The sequence below is a fragment of the Lipomyces arxii genome, assembly GCF_038497795.1.
Source record: "Lipomyces arxii strain Phaff 12-163 unplaced genomic scaffold V1512scaffold_29, whole genome shotgun sequence".
Taxonomy (NCBI): Eukaryota; Fungi; Ascomycota; class Lipomycetes; order Lipomycetales; family Lipomycetaceae; genus Lipomyces; species Lipomyces arxii.
Window position 1 is genome coordinate 21451 of NW_027117728.1, and position 20030 is coordinate 41480.

At 42.3% G+C, this 20030-nt stretch overlaps 8 protein-coding genes across 8 annotated transcripts; 7 read left to right on the forward strand and 1 right to left on the reverse strand.

Moving 5' to 3' along the window:
* Positions 1-11: 11 nt before the first annotated feature.
* On the forward strand, positions 12-1386 carry V1512DRAFT_267926 (uracil-DNA glycosylase-like protein). Its single transcript, XM_066917371.1, has 3 exons — positions 12-404; positions 451-991; positions 1044-1386. Exons 1-3 carry the CDS (start codon positions 145-147, stop codon positions 1188-1190), a joined length of 948 nt encoding a protein of 315 aa, XP_066769321.1. The 5' UTR covers positions 12-144; the 3' UTR covers positions 1191-1386.
* On the forward strand, positions 1382-2323 carry V1512DRAFT_281518 (uncharacterized protein; the record flags this gene model as incomplete). Its single annotated transcript, XM_066918002.1, has 4 exons — positions 1382-1470; positions 1516-1610; positions 1662-1959; positions 2008-2323. Exons 1-4 carry the CDS (start codon positions 1406-1408, stop codon positions 2321-2323), a joined length of 774 nt encoding a protein of 257 aa, XP_066769322.1. The 5' UTR covers positions 1382-1405.
* A 645-nt stretch (positions 2324-2968) lies between these two features.
* V1512DRAFT_212867 (uncharacterized protein) lies at positions 2969-4928 on the forward strand (the record flags this gene model as incomplete). The annotated part of the gene is made up of 2 exons (XM_066913577.1): positions 2969-3028; positions 3075-4928. The coding sequence occupies 2 exons, from the start codon at positions 2969-2971 to the stop codon at positions 4926-4928; spliced, it is 1914 nt and encodes a 637-aa protein (XP_066769323.1).
* A 530-nt stretch (positions 4929-5458) lies between these two features.
* Positions 5459-11235, forward strand: V1512DRAFT_92518 (nucleoporin Nup186/Nup192/Nup205). Its single transcript, XM_066918562.1, has 3 exons — positions 5459-5630; positions 5685-5928; positions 5979-11235. The coding sequence occupies exons 2-3, from the start codon at positions 5754-5756 to the stop codon at positions 10970-10972; spliced, it is 5169 nt and encodes a 1722-aa protein (XP_066769324.1). The 5' UTR covers positions 5459-5630; positions 5685-5753; the 3' UTR covers positions 10973-11235.
* Positions 11236-13677: 2442 nt separating this feature from the next.
* On the forward strand, positions 13678-14638 carry V1512DRAFT_212844 (uncharacterized protein; the record flags this gene model as incomplete). Its single annotated transcript, XM_066913575.1, has 2 exons — positions 13678-14280; positions 14327-14638. 2 exons carry the CDS (start codon positions 13678-13680, stop codon positions 14636-14638), a joined length of 915 nt encoding a protein of 304 aa, XP_066769325.1.
* Positions 14639-14894: 256 nt separating this feature from the next.
* Positions 14895-16700, forward strand: V1512DRAFT_272764 (Dak1 domain-containing protein; the record flags this gene model as incomplete). The annotated part of the gene is made up of 2 exons (XM_066917700.1): positions 14895-15366; positions 15415-16700. The coding sequence occupies 2 exons, from the start codon at positions 14895-14897 to the stop codon at positions 16698-16700; spliced, it is 1758 nt and encodes a 585-aa protein (XP_066769326.1).
* A 224-nt stretch (positions 16701-16924) lies between these two features.
* On the forward strand, positions 16925-18278 carry V1512DRAFT_267941 (uncharacterized protein). Its single transcript, XM_066917372.1, has one exon. It carries the CDS (start codon positions 17081-17083, stop codon positions 18251-18253), a length of 1173 nt encoding a protein of 390 aa, XP_066769327.1. The 5' UTR covers positions 16925-17080; the 3' UTR covers positions 18254-18278.
* V1512DRAFT_267942 (Triosephosphate isomerase) lies at positions 18248-19167 on the reverse strand. The gene has a single exon (XM_066917373.1). It carries the CDS (start codon positions 19082-19084, stop codon positions 18305-18307), a length of 780 nt encoding a protein of 259 aa, XP_066769328.1. The 5' UTR covers positions 19085-19167; the 3' UTR covers positions 18248-18304.
* Between the last annotated feature and the right edge of the window lie 863 nt (positions 19168-20030).

The window sequence follows — 20030 nt, forward strand, 5'->3', positions numbered from 1 at the left end:
CGTAGTCACGCGTTCAAGCGCCGCACACAGAAACGCGCCCAGTCGCGTAATTGTCGGAGTAACCCAAGTCCAGCCAAGTTTAGTCTTTCCATTTATCAAAAAGACTGCTTAAAAATCAAACATTGTTGCTTTTACAATATTGAAATGTCGGCTTCAATTGCTAAACGAAAAGCAGCCTCAATTACAGCAGGAGACAGCGTAAAAAGGACGCGCTCTTTGATTTCATTCTTCACTGTTAAGACCAATGCAGGGCCTCCCATGAAGAGTGAGGAACCTAGAGTGAAAGCAGGGCAAAAACAAGAAGAAACCACTTGCCAATCAACGGCAACTGATGTTAAGACAAAAGAGTTTGACAAAAACACATGGGTTACTAGTCTAACAGATGAACAACGACAGCTGCTAAAGTATGACAAGCGCAGATTACATTTCGCATTCTGACTATTTGCATAGCTTGGAAATCAATACACTGGATGAAACTTGGCTTGCCGCCTTAAGTACGGAAATTACAAAGCCCTATTTTCTAAATTTGAAACGATTTCTCGTTCAGGAAGATCAAACCGACCAGAAAATTCTTCCCCCCGCGGATAGCGTGTATTCCTGGTCGCGTCTCACGCCTTTAGACAGAGTTAAAGTGGTCATTATTGGTCAAGACCCGTATCATAACTTCAATCAAGCACACGGCCTCGCATTTTCAGTCATGCCGCCTACGCCGACTCCGCCATCTCTGAGAAACATGTTCATAGCTTTGAAAAAAGATTATCCAGAGTTCCAGGCCCCCAAAACTGGAGATTTGACGAAATGGGCAGAACAAGGTGTACTACTTTTAAATACATGTTTAACAGTGCGTGCACATAAGGCCAATTCCCATGCCAATAAAGGCTGGGAGCAGTTTACTGAGAAAGTGATTTCGATTGTTGCTGAACAAAGGAAACAAGGAGTGGTGTTCCTCGCATGGGGCAACCCTGCAGGCAAACGTGTCGAGAAGATCAATGTTGGAAGCATATGTAAGAATATTTCCAAGCCAAATGCTGACTTCAATATAGCAAAACGTGCATTGTGTACTAAAATCAGTTCATCCTAGTCCATTGTCGGCGTCGAGAGGGTTTTTCGATTGCGGTCATTTCAAAAAGACAAACGAATGGCTTGTCAGCCATTATGATGAGGCCGCAGCTATCAATTGGCAATTGTAAGTAATGAAGGAATGTAGAAAGGTTCAACTTGAGTGTGCACTTTCTATACCTTCTTCACGTTGGTAGAATATATTCATGCTAAAAATTGTTTGGTGATTAGCTTTACTCGGGATCCTCAAAATTAAACGAAGCCGCAAAATGAACGGCGCAAGCACTTATTGCTAACTTTATAACGTAAATTGCTTCTACCTCGATTCATCGCATAATTGAAGGCGATGGATAAAAATCCCGACGGAACTCTGATATCTTCTTTCGCTCTGCAAGAGCTACTCGTGGAATAGCAAGTTTATAATGTTAAATCTGTAGCTATCTCTAACATAAGTAGCGTTAACATTCGAAGTCTTTGCCCATCTGGTATTTACATCTCAGCATCCCCAACTGCTCCTCAGATTTGGTATGGTGTGATTTTTATTCGAAAAGGTTGGTTATTCTAAGTAAACCATCATTATGCTGTTTGCTTATAACAACTAGGGCCTTACTCCGGAGGTATTTTCAGATTTATGTTTTTTTTCCCCGATCAGTATCCATATGTTGTGCCAATCTTGAAACTATTATCTCCTCTTTCTTCTCATCCACTAATTCACCCATTGACGTATGAATTTGACTTTTCTCAAGTGGAGAAATCTCCGGAAGAGTTACAACTATACACAGAGGGCGATTTGGAAAGAGAGTCGCGGTTCAGAGTCAATGGTCGTGTGCTTGTTGGCCGTGTCTTGTCATATTTCAAAGCTTCCTTTAACGAGATTCTGCTTGATCAGATACCTGGTCTGTAAGTATTACTGGCTTATTATGTTTCTTTCATTCTCAATCACGATAGCTTTCAAAGAGATCCGCCAAGGTTTATGAAGCTCGCGCAACAAGATGTTGCTCTTTCTCGTGCCACGCATATGCTATACTGCGAAGATGAAAGCGGCGACTCATATGCCGGCGACGAACATATAAATGCAATGAATCTTGTCATGGAAGAAAACGTGCTTCATTTTATGAGGTTAGACACATCTACACAGCTTACTCGCCCTTTGTCCATCTCTGAGCATTCCGAGTTACATGTGGAAAAATCCAGCTCTCCAGCATCTCTAGGTGAAATTGGGAGAGGCATTTGGGACATAATGGCAAGAGAGAACAGGGTCTAGAGAATAAACACAAACCTGGTCAAAAAAAGTACTGACCAACAGGGTGGTATAAACCCGCTGCACAATGTTTTGCAAGAAATACTGTTGATTATACTGGAATTAAAATCAAGGCTTAAGTAGTCACGCAGAGTGGGTGGCAGGCAGTTTCTGCTATATAGTCCAGAGAATACTATACTTCTCAGAAGGATCACTACATATTCAGATATTAGTAGATATGATAAGTGACAGCTTGCACAGAGCATAACTTGTGTGCTATACAGAACCAGCTACTGGTGACTTACAGAACGACTTAGAAATGGATTGACAATGGGAGCGATTAAGTTACCACTAGTCTTAATTAGGTATTTAATACGAGAATACACTGTTTTAGAAGATTATACGCACTAACCTGGTGCTTAAAATCTAGAGACTGAACCTGGTTCGTATGAATTTTTGCCAGTAAATATTCGAGAGGTGTCGCATTCGTATCACCAGAATAAGTTACCATCGTCATACTTTGCATATTGTAGGGCGGACACACTCACAACTTTATATAGATTATTAACTGGGCGTCGCGACATTTGGCACTCTTTCCAATTCCAAAATTGTATTTTTAGAGTTTTCAACACTTTGATAAACTTGAATGCTACCAAAGATCATATCATAATGGTTGGTGTCCCTGGTGGAAGCAAAGGATGCTCTACATGTCGCAAACGCAAAATTAAAGTAAGTTTATAATGCTCATTTGAAATATTGCTAAACTTACTATTAGTGTGATTTGCAAGAGCCATACTGTGGTCAATGTATATCTTCTCGAAGGCAATGCACTGGACCAGTGAAGGGTTTAATAATGCGTTTGATTCATCCCACTCATAGAGTCAAAGACACCAGGAGTTTGGAAAGTTCACATGCTGTGCCTGATCACGATCATAAGTTTGTCATGGTCGCAGAAAATGCCATTGAAAAGCGAAATGGGCGGCGTATAATGCAAGCCCCGATTAGTCCGCCAGAAACTGACTCAGGCACATCTGATGACGGGTCGATTGTGGAAAACAGACCGGTAGCTGTCCAAAGATTGCCAAGATATCGATCGGGCGGGCATGGAAATGTGCAGCAAATATCACAGGATTCTATGTACTTGCAACTCTTAGTATCAGATTTCGTGGAGCGCTTTAGCTCGACGAAGCTAGATGCTGCGACGGGTATTATGTTCGATCCCTGGATACGAAACTTGCCAAAGTTTGTTTTGTCGCCAAATGCTGCCTTGAGCTACGCAGCGAAAGCTGTGATAATTGGGCAGTGGTCTCGCGTGAAATCAATTCGCTATTTGACACAAGTCAGTAGTAATTTGTTTGTTAACGCGCTCCGCCATCAAAGCTTTGAAATAGCACGTTCGATTCGAAAAAACTTTATCGAAGATCACGTATTATCGTCAGGCTTGTTACTTAGCTTGTACGAAGTTTTTTGTTTTACCTCAATCAATAGCTGGAAACAGCTTTCGCACGGTGCGGCAAAAATGTTTGAGGCTCGGGGACCGTACGCGTTTCGCTCTGGACCGTCTGCCGAGTTGTTCCATTCGGTTCGTATGCTGCTGGCAACATTCGCTTTGACATCAACTCAGAGTACTTTTCTTGCACGTCCTGAATGGATTTCAGTCCCATTTGAAGACTTACCAGAAAAGCCAATGCATCAAAGACTGATTGATATTTTGTTACTAATATCGAAATATAAAGTTGTCGTGACCCGGTTATTAAGTAATGCAGATTGCGAATTCGACGCTTTGCGGATTTACTCTGATCTGACGGATGTTATTTTTCAGCTAGAGTCTTGGTTTGCCATTTTTGAACAACATGCGTTAAATACCACAAGCAAAACCGTATCAGATAACGTTTTATATGTCGAAGACAACTTCGATTGCCCTGTTGTCTGGAAAGACGAGTGCCTGAGTCAACACCTCTTTAGACCTTCGTTGAGGTTTAAATCCTCAGAAAGTGCGATTCTTTTGCCAGTATTCTGGGCTGGTATGGCGGTATCGTATAATTTAAGGGCCCGGATTCATGCCTACAACTACAATATGAGAGCACCGGATACAATCCAAGGGAATGACGCAGCGCTTTCACAACATTCACAGCTCACGCAAGATCGTGTGAGGGACCTATGCACGCTCATATGCAAGTCGCTGAAGCCATCAATTGAAGCAGAATTGTCTTTGAACTCGATTGCAATTTTATATCCTTTGAAAGTAGTCCAAACTTTTGCTGGAGACAGCTTGCAGAGTCAGTGGATACAATATTGGGCGAACAGACTTGACGAACTCCATGGAATTTCGATCTCAAGCAACACACATATCATGCAAAATTATAAAGTTCTACATGTCGACAAAACTCCGTCTGTGTGTTTATGCTGCGGTGAGATTATTCTCGAAGACTGGTCACAAGCAAACACTGAATTTATTATATCTGCTGATGTAGCGAAGTTTTGGTCGTTTGGTTCGCAGTGTTCGGAAAGCATTTGCACACACTACTCGCATCCAGTTAATAGGTATGAAGAATCTATACAAAGCAATACAACAATGGTTTGTGGCAGAAAAGATAACGGAATACAGTTTGAAGCCCGCATTAATTAGATGTTTTTGACTGTGCATGTTCGTGTGAAACACAAGTGAGTTCTTATTTGACGCTTATCCTCCCTGTCAAATCTTTCCACATGTTTCTTACAGTTGCAAATCATCGCTTTCAACACGCAAATCATTACACTCACCATCGCGTCTGGAAACGTTTGATCAATAATGCTGTGAGTTTCACAGATATGGTCTGTAGCTGACATTTTACAACCGTTGACGGTTGGTATAAATAATTGTACGCGATTTAAGACTTGCAGTTGCAGCTGTTCGATAAATACCGTTCAATCTTTTCTGCAAGAAATGGGCCATCAGAAGCGGTCTCGAGGCTCGTGAGAATTAGGATGACGAGTTTATACGCGTCAGGTTTCAGATTCATTTGACATCTGGCGCATTAGAATGTTTGTAAAACAAAGAGAGTAGAAGTAATCAAAGTAAGATAGGCTTAGGTAGCTCCAAAATGAAAATAGAAGAATGAAATGATTAACTTAGTTTAGCCCTAATTTAAAGTCAAGTTACTTAGAATTTAGTAGGGTTGTTTTTCATGTGTGGGTGTCGCGTCGCGCGCTCTATACGAAAAGCAGGTTATTGTCAACAAACATTCAAATTGCCATTAGAGCTACTTCTCAGGCTTTATGAGGCTTCAATCATCACACAGACGATAGGATTCTCACCGTTTTGTATAAACTGGCTACTTAAATTTAGTTGGTGAGTAAATTGTTCGAAGATTGATCTGAACAGACGGACTGATTTAAATTTAAGAAATATTGCATTCTATCTGATGCGAACGACCGACTCGTCGTATTCAATTGTGATCGTTCTATATTAGTGATGGTATCGCTTACGTGGTCAACATCCTCGTTTATTGAGTTGCAAGAGCGGCTTTCTCGTTACAGCAGAGAAGATGAGACCTTGAAGGATGCAATTAACGAGCGTCTGCCAGATCTGAAAAATCTGCTTGAAGTACCGTTAAAAAGTGATGAAAGTAGAAAAAAGCTTTCTTCCGGTATGAAATTTCTCACATTGTTATTTAAAGTATGAGCTGACCAATTTAAGGCAAATTGGCAATCGACGGGGTTGAATATTCTATTAACAATGCATTTATGACGGAAACCTGTTTACTGGCAGACGATCTATCTATTGACGAGCTTGTTGCCGCGGAGTATTTGATTTACGGTACAGAATGTCAAGCTCAACTCGATCGACCGCCTCTACAATGTGCAATTGTGTTATTTCATACTAGACGGACATTTGTTCTGGAGATTGCCAGGATGATCTTTGACAGGGCTAAAAGCAGTGAGGTTCAAGATCAAGACATGTTTTTTGAAATTTCGCGGAAGTTGGCTACAAAGGAGTTTATTCAAACCGCGATTAAAGAAATGACGAATTTACGATCATTTTTAAGAGAGCTACAAGAGAAACTTACTAGTGGTCATCTTTTAGGCCGTGACTTGGACGATAACTTCGTAGCAAATATCAAGTTTAGAAGGGATCAGGTGTTTAAAGAGCTTGACGCTTTGGCTCAGATAATTGTTCTTGTTGCTCAATTGAGATTTATTGATAGTGACGACATCAAATTGCTACTAGAAGGAGTTTCAACCGTTGAGAAGTATGATCAAATATCGGTTCTTTACATGGTGGGCATTATAGCCGGGTTTGAAGCAATGTGCTTGTACACTGTTCAGGAAAACGAGCATTCTGCAAAGCAAACATTCGATAAAGCTGTTATCATGCAAACGTACATCTCAGAAAGACGGCGAGCACCGCGTTCTACGTTGCCTTACATGCACGCTGCGATCAATCTGTGGTGGTATGTCTATTTTAGTGGCCTTTGCATGCGAGAGCGCGAGCTTGTATCCAGTTCAAAGATAGACTATGGCAATGATATTTTCAATCCAGCACTGCTGTGTATTACTACAGGAGGAGCTTTAGAGTTCATGATGGTTCTTGCAGGAGACTTGTCGGTTCATAATGACTTTTTGATAAATCGGCCGGCTCTTATTTCCAATCTACTTTCTAAAACTCTTATTGATAGCCAAGTCGGCTTGGAGCAAAATGCTCCAACCAAATCTTTAGAGATCGAGATCGCATATGTCATGTCTTCAACTTTCCAGACAGCTTTTTCTGCCAGTATGGAAAGTCTAGTAGACGCAATAATATCCAATACCGCAGACTTACTGAAAGAGCTGCGTATTAGAGAAGAAGAATCACTGACTAGTGATATTGGATCAGAAGATTTAGACAGTAGCGACCAATTCGAGGAAAGAGGTGGGCCTGAATTAGAGCGGTTTTTTATGTTTGTGTCTTTTGTCTATTCCGGAAGATCCGACAGCGCCTTGCAGTTCTGGTCAGATCCTGAAGGTAATCTTTACGGATTTTTAGTTTGGGCATCTCAATGCAGATCGCCATTAATGATCGGTGCTTATTGTGACATGCTGTCCTCTCTTGCTACTGGTGAGGAATGCGGCTTAGCCGCGCATAGATTTATGAAAGAAGAGGACTCCGATTTGTCACTTTCTGGTGGTGCAGTCGTCAGAGATCACAAGACATATGAAATGAGCTGGGATTTTATTTTGAGTTCGTTCGACTACTACGCGCAGCAACTTCAAAATTCCAGCTCTGATCAGAACATGCTTTCTTCGTCAATAACATCGCGACCTCTTATCGCTACAGAAGATTTACCACAATTGGATTTTGATAACTGCCTAATTCTAATGGGCTATCTCAGGCTTTTAGAACAAATTGCCACTTACAGTTCTGTTGCCAGATCGGATCTCGTGGGTCCCAATAATACAGTGAATGCATTCAATCAACTTTTTAATTTACTGAGATGTCAGACGCCCTTGACAGGGTCTCTATTGAGTACTATCAGAGCTTTCGCAGTCGATGCATCCAAGGAAATGCGTGGAGCTATTTGGACAAACCTTGATGATTGGCTTTTACATTCCTCAATTCTAGCTAATCACGCGCCTTATACACTATTAAACACCTCTGGTAGCTGGCAAAATATGCCATTGAGGGACAAGTTTAATTTGCATCTGACTTCGGTTGATGATATACTAGCCTTTGTGTTACTGATAGAATGCTTGACGCAAATACCTGTGGACGGATCTATTAATGATCTTCCTTATCCTGAAGGAATGGGGTCTGCCTACAGGTCTTCACCAGGATTACAGCCATATGTTGATTATGTGGCGGTCGAAATTTTCTACTCTACTTCTGCCGTTGGACTCTCTACAAAACAACGGCTTGAACTTCAGCTTGCTTGCTTAAAATTTATGTATAACTGCATTAATAACTTCAATATTGATCTTATTGATTTATCACTGTCTTCTGGTATGGACGGATCGAACGGGGTTAACATTGAGTTGGCGCTTCACCCTAAAGGTCTATCTAATTACATACAAGCACATCCGTGCGTGTGGACGATGGCTAAACTTTTTGAGGAACGCGTCTATAGTCTTTTGTTCAGTATCGTGGCATTGGGCATAGACGCGATAACTGAGCCAGGACCTTTTAGACTAAAGTATAATGATGTCGTTAGAATAGCTCTTCAGGTTATTTATCGAGTATTGGTCATACAATCTGCTTACACCGATGTGATGGAGCCAAGTGTAAGAGCTTCCGTGAATACTTCGCAGGCTGTCAAGGGCTCTTCAAAACTTCTCATTGGAATGAGAAGTTTTGAAGACGCTATTTTATTTAATATCTACGTTGTACCACAATTTGCGTTGTATGTCAACTCTGAACAAGTTGCAGTGGCATCTTTGGCGATCAAGATTCTGAACAGACTTGCTAGTGCGCCCCAATTTTTGAATTTAAACTACGATGTACCTGCCACAGGATCATATGCTCAAGGTATTATTCCGGGTATTTCACCCGCTGCTTCGTTTGATGTCGATCAGACTCGAAATAGGATAGGAGTGAATCGACTATTAAGCGCTCTTGATTCTGTTGAGGAGTCGCGGCGGATCATGTTTGGATTTATTACTCAGTTGGAGAGACCAGTATCAGACTATGGCGTCGTAGGCGTGGATCCTGAGCATACTGAAGACTCCGTTACAGATCTGAAACTTGAAATTATGGATTTTATACTGCGTAATTTATGTTCAGCTTCAGCGGCAAAGTTAGACAATACAACACCTGACATGTCACTTTCTGACAACTTGTCAGATCTGTCCGATGTGCCTACAATTTCACATTTCCTTCTTGGTTTCAAAATTGGCGACGGGGCTACAGCTGCAAGTACTGCTGTGTTACAGCATAATAAAGAACAAGGTGGAATAGCTTCAGAAGTTTCTTTGTTCAAAAGTATTGTTGGCCTTTTGACAGATGGTGTTACAACCGCATCCTTTTCGGATCAGTTTACAAAGAGATCTTATTCGCCGGTAAGAATAGCGGGAGATATTATCTACAAGCTTTGCGTTGCTAAAATATCTTCTCGCGTTACTCTGGAGTTGCTCAGACTTCCAGAGTACGCGCATTTCAAAAGTCGTCTTTCTGCCGAGCCGTTAGTTACGATATCAAATTCTAGATGGGGATCTTACACATTTAAGAATTTAGTATCGGGCATAGATGAAGACAACTACAATTTAGAAAATACCGAGCTGCCATTACCGGCACTTGCAAATTCTCAAAACGAAGAAGAAGAAGCATCTAATGCGTTATTACAATTTTTTATTGGCAGAACTATGATGTTGGAGTATTTATCTGTGGAATTGCACAACGCCAGCAGTCCAATGACTACGACGTTTGAATCTTACGTTAAGCAACTGATTGTTCATAACGATTCTGATTCTCCAGCTCAGAGAAATGACTGGAGCGAGGTGCTTGCTTGCGAAACCTCAAAATTTTTAGAGCTTTTAGATTTCCTCGAGTTCGACATTGAAAAGCTGGCTACGATATGGAAAGTTGGGACCAAACTGAGAGAAATAAAGGACATCTTACAGGATGATCTTTTTGAAGGAAATATTCCGGTTGAAGGTAGTGAGAACGTGATGGCCGATTTGGTCAGCATCTTATATGATGTCAAAATCGATGCTCTGTGTCTCTATTCGCTGCCTCCTCTGGCATCTGCAACGCCAGGTTTACCTTACCCAACCGCACCTATAGAATCTGTCTATAATCTTAAACGAGTGCGCGAATTACTAGAGCTGAAAATCCGGGAGCAGATTCAAACTGGTAACCTTCGCTATCCTCTATCCGAAGCCTTGTTGAAAGCCAATGACAAGATAGTTCATGCTGCGACACGACACAACGCAATTGTACTTCTCAGACGGGCTCAAGGTCAGTGCCTTGCCGCATGGGGTCGATTACTAAGAACCCTGCTCGTGGATACTGTACCGGTGTCCGACTCTCATGCTGGACGATTTGTTGGAAGAGATACTGTCATACTAGAGACTATGCAAGTCGTCGCGCCGAAGCTGTTACACTATTCGCACGTATGGCAATCTCGAGTAGCCGAGCACTTGGCTTCTGCTTCTGTTTTCCTGCTATCCGCCAATCCATCATATTTAGCGCTAGATGATAGCACACGGCCGGAAATCTTTTCCGCAGATGTGGACGACGATGTGGATGCTGCGGCCGATATAGCACATACCTTGTTCCATAGTTCATTGATTGCTGTACAAAGTCCACATGCGTCTCCATCTGTCCGGGCTGATCTCTACACGCTAATCAATATATTCATATGCAGCCATCCTGCGCGCCAACAGCAAAAATTAGTGAAACTTCAGAACACTATTCAGTCTTGCGCTAACGGAATTTCTCCATCACCTGAGACTTATCAGCGCAGAGAGAACAGGTTAGTTGAGCAAATAGCCACGGATGCTGTCTCCGGGGACAGTGTGACCAGAGTTATGGCTCTTATTGTATTGCGCGCATTTGCTGCGGTTGAAAACGCTACAGGCAAGTTTTTCTTGCTAGAAGCACTAGTAAAATACAATCTGCTTCTGTTGCTGGTTCGATCTATTAAACGAATTGACGAGGACTTGGACAAGCAAAATAGAGGTGCAAGGCTTTCTGTGTATTTGACTGTGTTCAACAGCTAACTCAATCTCACAGTATCCGACTACGAAGTCACCGCATTTAGAGCAGTTATGGTGTTTCTAACAGAACTGTCGCAGTCTCGAGCAGGCGCAGCACAGATCATTCAAGCGGGGATCTTTAGGGAGCTGAAGAAAACGAGATTTTTGAATGTTGATCCTGACATTGGGATTTTTACTTACATGTCGACATCTGGCTCGTTACCGTCGAGTCGTGAGACTGATGTTACATCATGGTTTTGGCCAACGGCAGATGGCCGGATAGGAGGAGGGACAAATGTCTTTTACGAGTTAGTTGCACCCACATTTCGGCTGCTTACGTGCTGCATTTTGAGCATGGGACAAAGAAATATTCTAGCTTTGACTCAAGTTAAAAAAGTTCTGAGTTCTAGAATGCTCCTGGTTCGGGCGGTTTTGCAACGTATCGTTAATCGAGACATGTCTAGCATCAAGGGAGCGGACGAGAAAGAGGAGGCTATTGTGGAGGCGGGGCAGCTTGTGGTGTTGATGCTTGCTCTGACAAAAGATATTAATGATGAGTCGAATTAAATGTATATTGGACTTAAGATATAGCTTTGTCTATAAGCCATCAACGTGCCAAGAATTTAGTAGACAATTACACGCGAACCGGACCAACACTAATGGCATACGCCACAAACTTTCAGTTATTCATCAAAATGTCTACATAGCCATTTCCGATACAGCAAAGCAGTATATTATAAAACATAGCCGGAATCGCATGTTTAGGGATCAGAATTCGCAACAACTTAAACGTATCAATGTTCCCAGAAATGAGATAGGGCTCAATGATGCTCTGGAAGCGGAGTCAGATCCAACGTATGTGGTGAAGCCAAAGATCTACGATAAGTTTATCTGCCTTGCCAAACTATCCATGATCAAGTCAGTTAGCATTTCAAAATTGACCGTAAATTGACGGGCGTATTGCCAAAGTCATGGGCACCATACACGTAAGTAATGTATATTGATGAATGTGGAAATATTGACAGGAACAACTGGGTTGATTCTTGAACGTTTGGGATAGCAGCAGTTCCCACGTACCGTCACAAAGAAGATATCCAAATTAATATAGAAAGAGGGAACCGCAAGGAACGGACGTGGTTTGGAAGTAAGGTTCAAAATTCCCAGAAGGCATCTTCGAACAGACTGTAGTGTTGCAAATTTCAACTTGATGAAAAATGATTACTTTGAACGATTCGAACGATGAAAACAAATACTAGAAACTGGAAAACAACAGAATGACCACATAAAAACAGTAGACCAGCCAAAGATCAACTAATAACTTTGAACGCAAACTGACGGCTATCACAAGACGAATCCCAAGACATGCAATAATAACTCTAGCACTTTAGACGAAACACCGACAAAAACCTCCAATTCACTCCGTCAAAGCAAGGATCACACAAAATCAACGATAAAGGAGAATCCGGTCAAATGCATTCACGACTTCAAGTTAAAGTAGGGCATCAAGAAGAAAAATGCTCTGTTACACCCAACATGACACAGAGAGACGAAGTTGCGGTCCCGCAGAAGTTGGCTCTCCAGTGTTTGTTCACTTTTACGACTCTGCAACATTAAGCCACGAGCCGGGTGCCTCCAGAGACCCACGTCGAGTATGAATGCCGGAACGAGAACGTGCTGCCCTCTCGGATATCTTCGATGAAAAAGACATGGATGGTCTAAAGCATGACAAAAAGCTGGTACTGCAATCAAGATTGCTCTACTGCAGCACTCTCCAACAAGATACTGCACCATACAAGAGCAATCCCCTGGTATGATGGAATAAAACAGTACTGTAGGATAGCATAAAAATAATTCAAGAGACAAGAAGTAAAAGTAAAACACGGATGAAGAAACAAAGATTAACTGGGAATGCCCGTCATTTTATAATCGCAGAGGAAGCATATTGATGCACACACACCCAATGTGCGCGTCACATGTGCGCTCTTCGATACAGTTCCGACAGACTGAAACAACGCCAAGATCGGAAACTGAAATGTCAGAATTCAAGCTATTTGTCGATCAGTCAATAGACTGTTTCCCCTGACAGTTTCACTATTTGTTCGCTATTCTCACGATGCCCACAACACCACTTTCGATTCATTTTGCCCATTTTTCTTCATTTGAATATCATTACTTAAGGGCCCATCAACTCGCTTTATAATTGCTTTTTCCTGCCGACCTGTGGAAACGCAAGTAAAGCACTAGCACTCACTGCAGCTACTTGATAGTAGCAGAAACTATAGAAACAGAATACAACTGTAAAAAACACTCTATTTTTCTATACTTCTATACTTCATTACAAACAGAGAAGATACTACATTCACAAGCATCAAAGCATACAGGAGTCAAACAGTAATCAACTTTGGTAATCATTATTTAGCAAATGCAATACAGTAGTAGTGTTCAGTAATTCAATACTTATAAGCAAATTGCGTTTAAAACACACATGCTACATCGTGAATGAGCTATAGAAAACAGCTGAGAATTCATGACGTTATGTACTTTAAACCTTAATCAGTCCAAGTCAGGCACAATTTGCACAAAGTAACATGCAGTGCGAGGGTTTAGTAGCAAATTACTGATAAATTAGACCCCGCACAATTGACGTCATACAACCCACAAACGTGTACTTGTTCACCAAAGTGTCCAATAGCCCTTTTAATTACAGACGAAGCAGTATATTACTAAACATGGTCGGAATCACAGCTTTAGGGGTCCGTAATCCGGTTAAACTAGCTGGTGTTCCCAGCAAAGAGATTGGGCTCAATGATGTTCTGAAAGCGGAGTCAGATCCAACGTATGTGGTAAAGCCAAAGATCTACGATGAGTTTGCTTTGCCAAACCAAGTGGCTGTTGTGACGGGAGGAGACGGTGGACTTGGGCTTGAGTTTGCAATCGTACTGTGTGAGTTGGGAGCTAAGGTATACGGTATCGATCTTCCAGAAGAACCTGGTGCAGATTTCATAGCAGCTACTAGATACGCAAAGAAATTGGGCACTTCTCTACATTATCGCTCAAGTGATGTAACTAATCAAAAAGGAATTAGTGATTTAATATCTCAGATAGCAGCAGAGAATGACGATCAAATTCATGTGTGTGTAGCGGCTGCAGGAATATTGGGAATCGAAGAATCGTGCACTACTTATCCTTCTGAAATGTTTAAGAAAGTACTGGATGTCAATTGTAATGGCGTGTTCTTTTCTGCTCAGGCATGCGCAAAGCAAATGAAAGCCGCTGGAATTTTTGGAAGCATAATCTTGATTGCTAGTATGAGTGCAACAGTTGTAAACAGGGTACGACAGCAATAATAATGTGGATTATAATACTTACTTGTATCAGGAAATGAACTGGATTCCATACAACACGTCAAAATCAGCCGTTGTGCAAATGGCGCGGTCTATGGCAGCAGAGTTGGGTCCAGATGGTATCAGAGTAAATTCGCTTTCGCCTGGTCATATTCGAACCAAAATGACAGCTGCTGTGCTGGATGTTGATCCTGAAATGGAGTCATTCTGGGCTAGTCTTAATCCAATGGGAAGAATTGGAGCAGTACACGAGCTGAGAGGTGTAATTGCGTGGCTCGCAAGTGGAGCCTCTTCATTTTGTACTGGCAGCGATATTCTCGTTTCTGGAGGACATACAATATGGTAAAGTAAAGAATGGTCAACCTTTGAATAGCTAGAATTAGCTTGCTTAGTTAGGCAACAAATAAACGGTAGATGACAACAATGCTGGGTAAGGGCAAGAACAGAAAAACAGCGGAGTTCGGCCGACGTCCGAATGTCGGAACTTCCCAAACTGGATGAGCCGCATTACCCCTGAATCACAACTTCTCCAAATTTCATCCACAAATACCATCCATGCCCACTATGAATGGATTTGGAGTAGATAGATAATTCAGATTACTATGGCTACTAAGCATTTTTATCCTCAAGTCGATGGTCTGGTAGACCAGGCTTTGCTTGGAGTGGTTGCGTCGCATTCCGGTCTGGGACTGCTGAACGCAGACAAGGTTGTGTTCAGCACTGAACATACTAAAGACAAAGTCTCCGTTATTTGTGGAGGTGGATCAGGACATGAACCAGCACATGCAGGGTTTGTCGGTAAGGGAATGCTTTCTGCGGCAGTATGTGGAGACGTATTTGCAAGTCCTTCGGCCAAACAAGTTCAGAAAGGATGCATGGCTGTTCCTAGTGACGAAGGGTATATTTTGATTGTCACCAATTACACCGGGGATATGCTGCATTTCGGATTAGCTTGCGAAAAGATGAAAGCTGAAGGTTACAAAGTTGGTGTCGTTAAAGCTGCCGATGATGTGTCAGTTGGTCGCAAAAACGGCGGCATGGTTGGTCGTCGAGGACTTGCGGGTACTGTTATCTGTGAGTAGAACGTGCATGTCGATCAACTAGAAATTAACAAAATTTAAGTGGACAAAATACTCGGTAGCATGGCTGAAAGTGGAGCTTCATTTGCAGAAGTTCTTGCGCTTGGTCAAGCAACTGGACTTAGTTTGGTAACCATCAGCGCGGGATTGGATCACTGTCATGTCCCCGGGCGACCAGAAGCATACGGAGCAATGGATAATAGTAGCCTGGAAATTGGCATGGGAATTCACAATGAGCCCGGAGTACGAACGGTATCACCGGTACCGCCTATTGACGTGTTGATGGATGAACTTCTGAAGTATCTTCTTGATCAAGAAGATGCTGATCGCGCGTTTGTGCCATTTTCGACAACGGACGAAGTTGTGATACTGATTAATAACCTTGGAGGAGTCTCCACTCTTGAAATTCGTGCAGTCACGCAGGTCGCAGTTTCTCGAATTAAGAAAACGTACGGCATTACCCCGGTGCGAGTTGTGACTGGAACGTTTATGACTTCGTTGAATGCTCCAGCGTTTTCTGTCACACTTTTAAATGTCACGCATGCATCCAAAATGTGCAATGTTCCCACCTCTACCATACTGGAGTACTTTGATGCTGACACGGACGCATTGTGCTGGCCCAAAACCTCTAGCTACAATAATGCAGCCCAAGCTGTCAACGGCGCTGAACATACACAATCTGCCTCGTTCGATACTGATTTGATTGTCGACCCTGCAACTCTTGATCGCAAATTGCGTCAAGCTGCAACTAACATCATTGAAATTGAACCAAAACTTACAGAATGGGATACAAAGATGGGAGATGGTGATTGCGGGACGACGTTCGAGTCTGGTGTGCGAGCATTGTTGGAGCTTATGGATAGCGAAGGCCTGGCCGCAAGTGGATCGATTTTGCGCGTGGTTGATGCTATTGTTGGCATCACGGAAGACAAGATGGGTGGAACGCTAGGTGCAGTTTTTGGCATTTTTTTTGCAGCTTTGTTTACCAGTCTTGTTGCGGGTGCCAGCACTGCCACTGAAGGAACTCCAGTCAACAAAATACTTGCTGAAGCTACAGTTGAAGCTCTTGCGTCATTGAGATCACATACTCCAGCAAAAGAAGGTGATCGTACAGTTATGGATGTGTTAATTCCATTTGTTGCGGCATTTGAAAAAGGTGACATCACTGCAGCTGCAAAAGTTGCAAAACAGGCAGCAGAGGGTACAATGAAATTGCAGCCTAAGTTAGGTAGGGCCACATATGTTGGTGGACTGCAGGATGTTGAGCTTCTTCCACCGGATCCTGGTGCATGGGGTGTGCATGAAATTATTCAGGGTTTAGCATTGTAGACTTTGTAGGGTTATTACTATTTAGTGAGCAATCAATTCTGCAATCACAAAATCACATTCAGGAGTAACTTTAAGCTGTGCGGCGTGTGACTCGTGAACTACTCGGTACATGACCGGTCGTAAGGTCAGGTACGCCGCACGCACTGGGTCCGACAATTCCCCACACTTTAAAGTGTAATTCTTTAAAGCGGGTCAGCTAACATTTGTAGCCGGGGTCAGGTCCGGGTGTGCCGGCGTTGATGCCGGTCAATCAACCATTCCACCCACAAAAAAAAGTCTGGGGTTGGACTTAGCGCGTAAAGCGGAACTGAGTACAAACATGGCGCTGTACCCACTGTTAACTGCTATTGCGTCAGAAACAAACACTCATATGGTATACGATGACGAGCAGGATACGCTTTGTGGTGGAGGGACCACCAGAAGATTATCAAAAGCATACAGACGGCAAACAACAAGCAAACACCGTTCATAGACAAAAACGTGTGTTTAGGGCTTGTAAGACGTGCAAGATAAAAAAAATACGCTGTTCTGGAGGACAGCCATGTGCAGTCTGCGGCAATCGCAGTATCAAATGCGAATATGCTGAGAAAGACGGTGACAATAACAGTGAAAACGGTTTAAAGAGACAAAAACGGGAAAATAGCGTCAGTAGTAGCTCATCATTGGGTTCTTCGGACATGAGGTCGCTACCAGTTCCGGCAGTTATTACCTGGGCCCCACCAGCAACAGACCCGGCACATAAACAGCGAGCAGTTTCGCCAACATCTGTTCCGACGCCTACTTCGGTTTCAGAACCTGCAAAATCAACTTCAATAGCAAAAGTGATTGATTTTGACTTGTTCAAAACGTTGAAACTTCAGATTGAGTGCGGCACAGTGCTTCAAGAAGTCGACTTCAAGCGGACAATATTCGTGACACTGGATACTACTACAGTCGGATGGGGTGCAATTCTGAGCCAAAATGATGAGCAAGGACACCGAAATGCATGCAAATATGAAACTGGAGTGTGGGAGGCGGAAGAGGCTATGTATGCTACTGTGAAGCTAGAGTGTTTGGGGCTTATGCGCGCGCTGAAGGCATTGCGGTATTGGCTAATGGGTAATCGCTTTGTTGTTGAAACAATTGCGACACTATTAAGCTGGGTTTTTAACAAGCCTATAGATTTACTCTCAAATACTGCATACGCAAGGTGGTTGTCATATATACGCTTATTTGACTTCGAGGTCCATAATCTGTCTGTCAGTGCAGACGTCTATGAAAGTCAGTCAATTCAGTACAGCGATGCTATGAGTCCCGAAAGCACAAATCAAGCAGAAAGCATGAGTTCAAGTGTTAGCACAGCAAGTACAAGTGCGTTTGAAATTAAAGATTATAGCTTTACCGGTTTTGATGTTGACTTCGACTTTGAACAAAGTGATGTAAGTTCACAAGTGTCAAAAAGCATGAAAAAGATTGAAAAGCCTTTGGACGAGTTTGAAATTTATATTTCGGATGAACATTTATGGGATGAATTTGAAGAAAGCTCATGGGATAGTACAGTTTACAAATTTTGATCAATAGTATTTGCATTTTCACATAGTTAACTCGATTTTGTTTAATGTTGGTCAGTACTTTTTTGCTGCTATTTCTTTAACCATTGAAAAGAAGTTGTCTGGATCATGACCAAATCGTCCAATAAATAAGCCATCAATTGCTTCAGGATCGAGCGCACTGAACAGTCCTGGCTTAGCACTTCCACCGTATAAAATTCTTGCAGTTGATTGACGACCATCGAAATCCAAAAACTCTCTTAAACCTTCACACACTCCATTTATAAATGCTACTGGTGCAGGCTCGGGTTGTCCTATGGCCCAGACAGGTTCATATCCAAAAATAACCTCGCTATCCTTCTCAACATCACTCAAAGCTGCTTTCATCTGACTGACACAGAATGCTATAGCACTGCCGATATTGTCCGTATCCTTCTCAACATCACCAATGCAGATCACGGGAATAAGTCCGTGCTTGGCAGCAATAGCGCATTTTTTTGCGACATCTGCATCAGTCTCTTTAAAAATTCTTCGTCTCTCAGCGTGTCCAATCTCAACGTATCCGACATTTAATTCAGCCAAATGCTTTACCGAAATTTCTCCTGTATACGGCCCATCTTCCTCCCAAAAACAATCTTGTGCACCGACACCAGTAATATAGCGACGGCGGAGAGTTGGTACAAGTACTTTACATGCCTCTGCGACAGATAAAAAATCCGGGATCAAAAAAGTATTGACACCGATTTCATGAGCTGCGACAGCAATGGGCTCAAATGCTTGTAAATACGTGTGTGTCTTAGAAGGACTAAAGTACATCTTCAAAGACATGCCAATTATTGGGACACGTTTCACCATTTTTATTTATTGCGTGTAAATGTCCAATTGTACTTCCACTGGTGAATACTGGAAAGAGTAGAAATAGTCCTCTATTAGTTACATCATCGACGACCAGCGCGGCTTAGATGTGAACCGGAGCTGCGGCGGATCAACCGGTTCGGTATGCGGCTCGGGCCGGATCAGGAAGTTCCGTGTTTGGCTCCGAGTAGCGCCGCCAGTTTTAACAACAGGTTCGCTTTGACGCTTTCAATATGCGTTGAAAATGAGTTTTGAGGGGTCTGGTTCATTGTGTGAAGTCACGTGCCCATTGTTCCGCCAGCACATACCAAATATATATATATATATATCTATATGCTTCATATTTTCTGGGCCGCGCCTTTATGCTCTTTCTACCTGATTATTCAAGAAACACATCAAAAGAGGCAGAGAGTCTTTAAAAATTCTTCTTTAAATTGCACGATAATTTCAACAGTTGGCCTTGTCTTAATTGATTAGCCAACTTATATGGACCTTTAAATCTAGTCAAAAGGGTCCATCTAATAAAATACTTACCTGATTACGTCTGTTCATGTATCATAGCTAGTCAGTCATATCAAACCAACTGCGATGTATCACCAATCAACCGAATATTTCTGAATTTTTTTTCTTCAGAAAAATACCCACAAATTAATTAGTAACAAGCCGATTATGATTAGCTCAAGAGCAGTTAAGGCTTGACCGGAAATACCAAGTGAGATAAGCCCTTTTAAGGTTTATAGATGAAGGAGTCGGTGCACTGAGAATCGATTGTTTTCCACCAAATTTCAAGATTTTATTTCTGATAACTCATAGTCCTCTTGTAAAAGACTTTAACGCAAATTATTATAAATTTTGTTAGTATAAATAAAATTTAGGATGTCGTTGCAAAGGAAAGTTCGGAAAAAGAATATCGGCATTGCCGCTTTCAAGCCCACTAGGATAATCG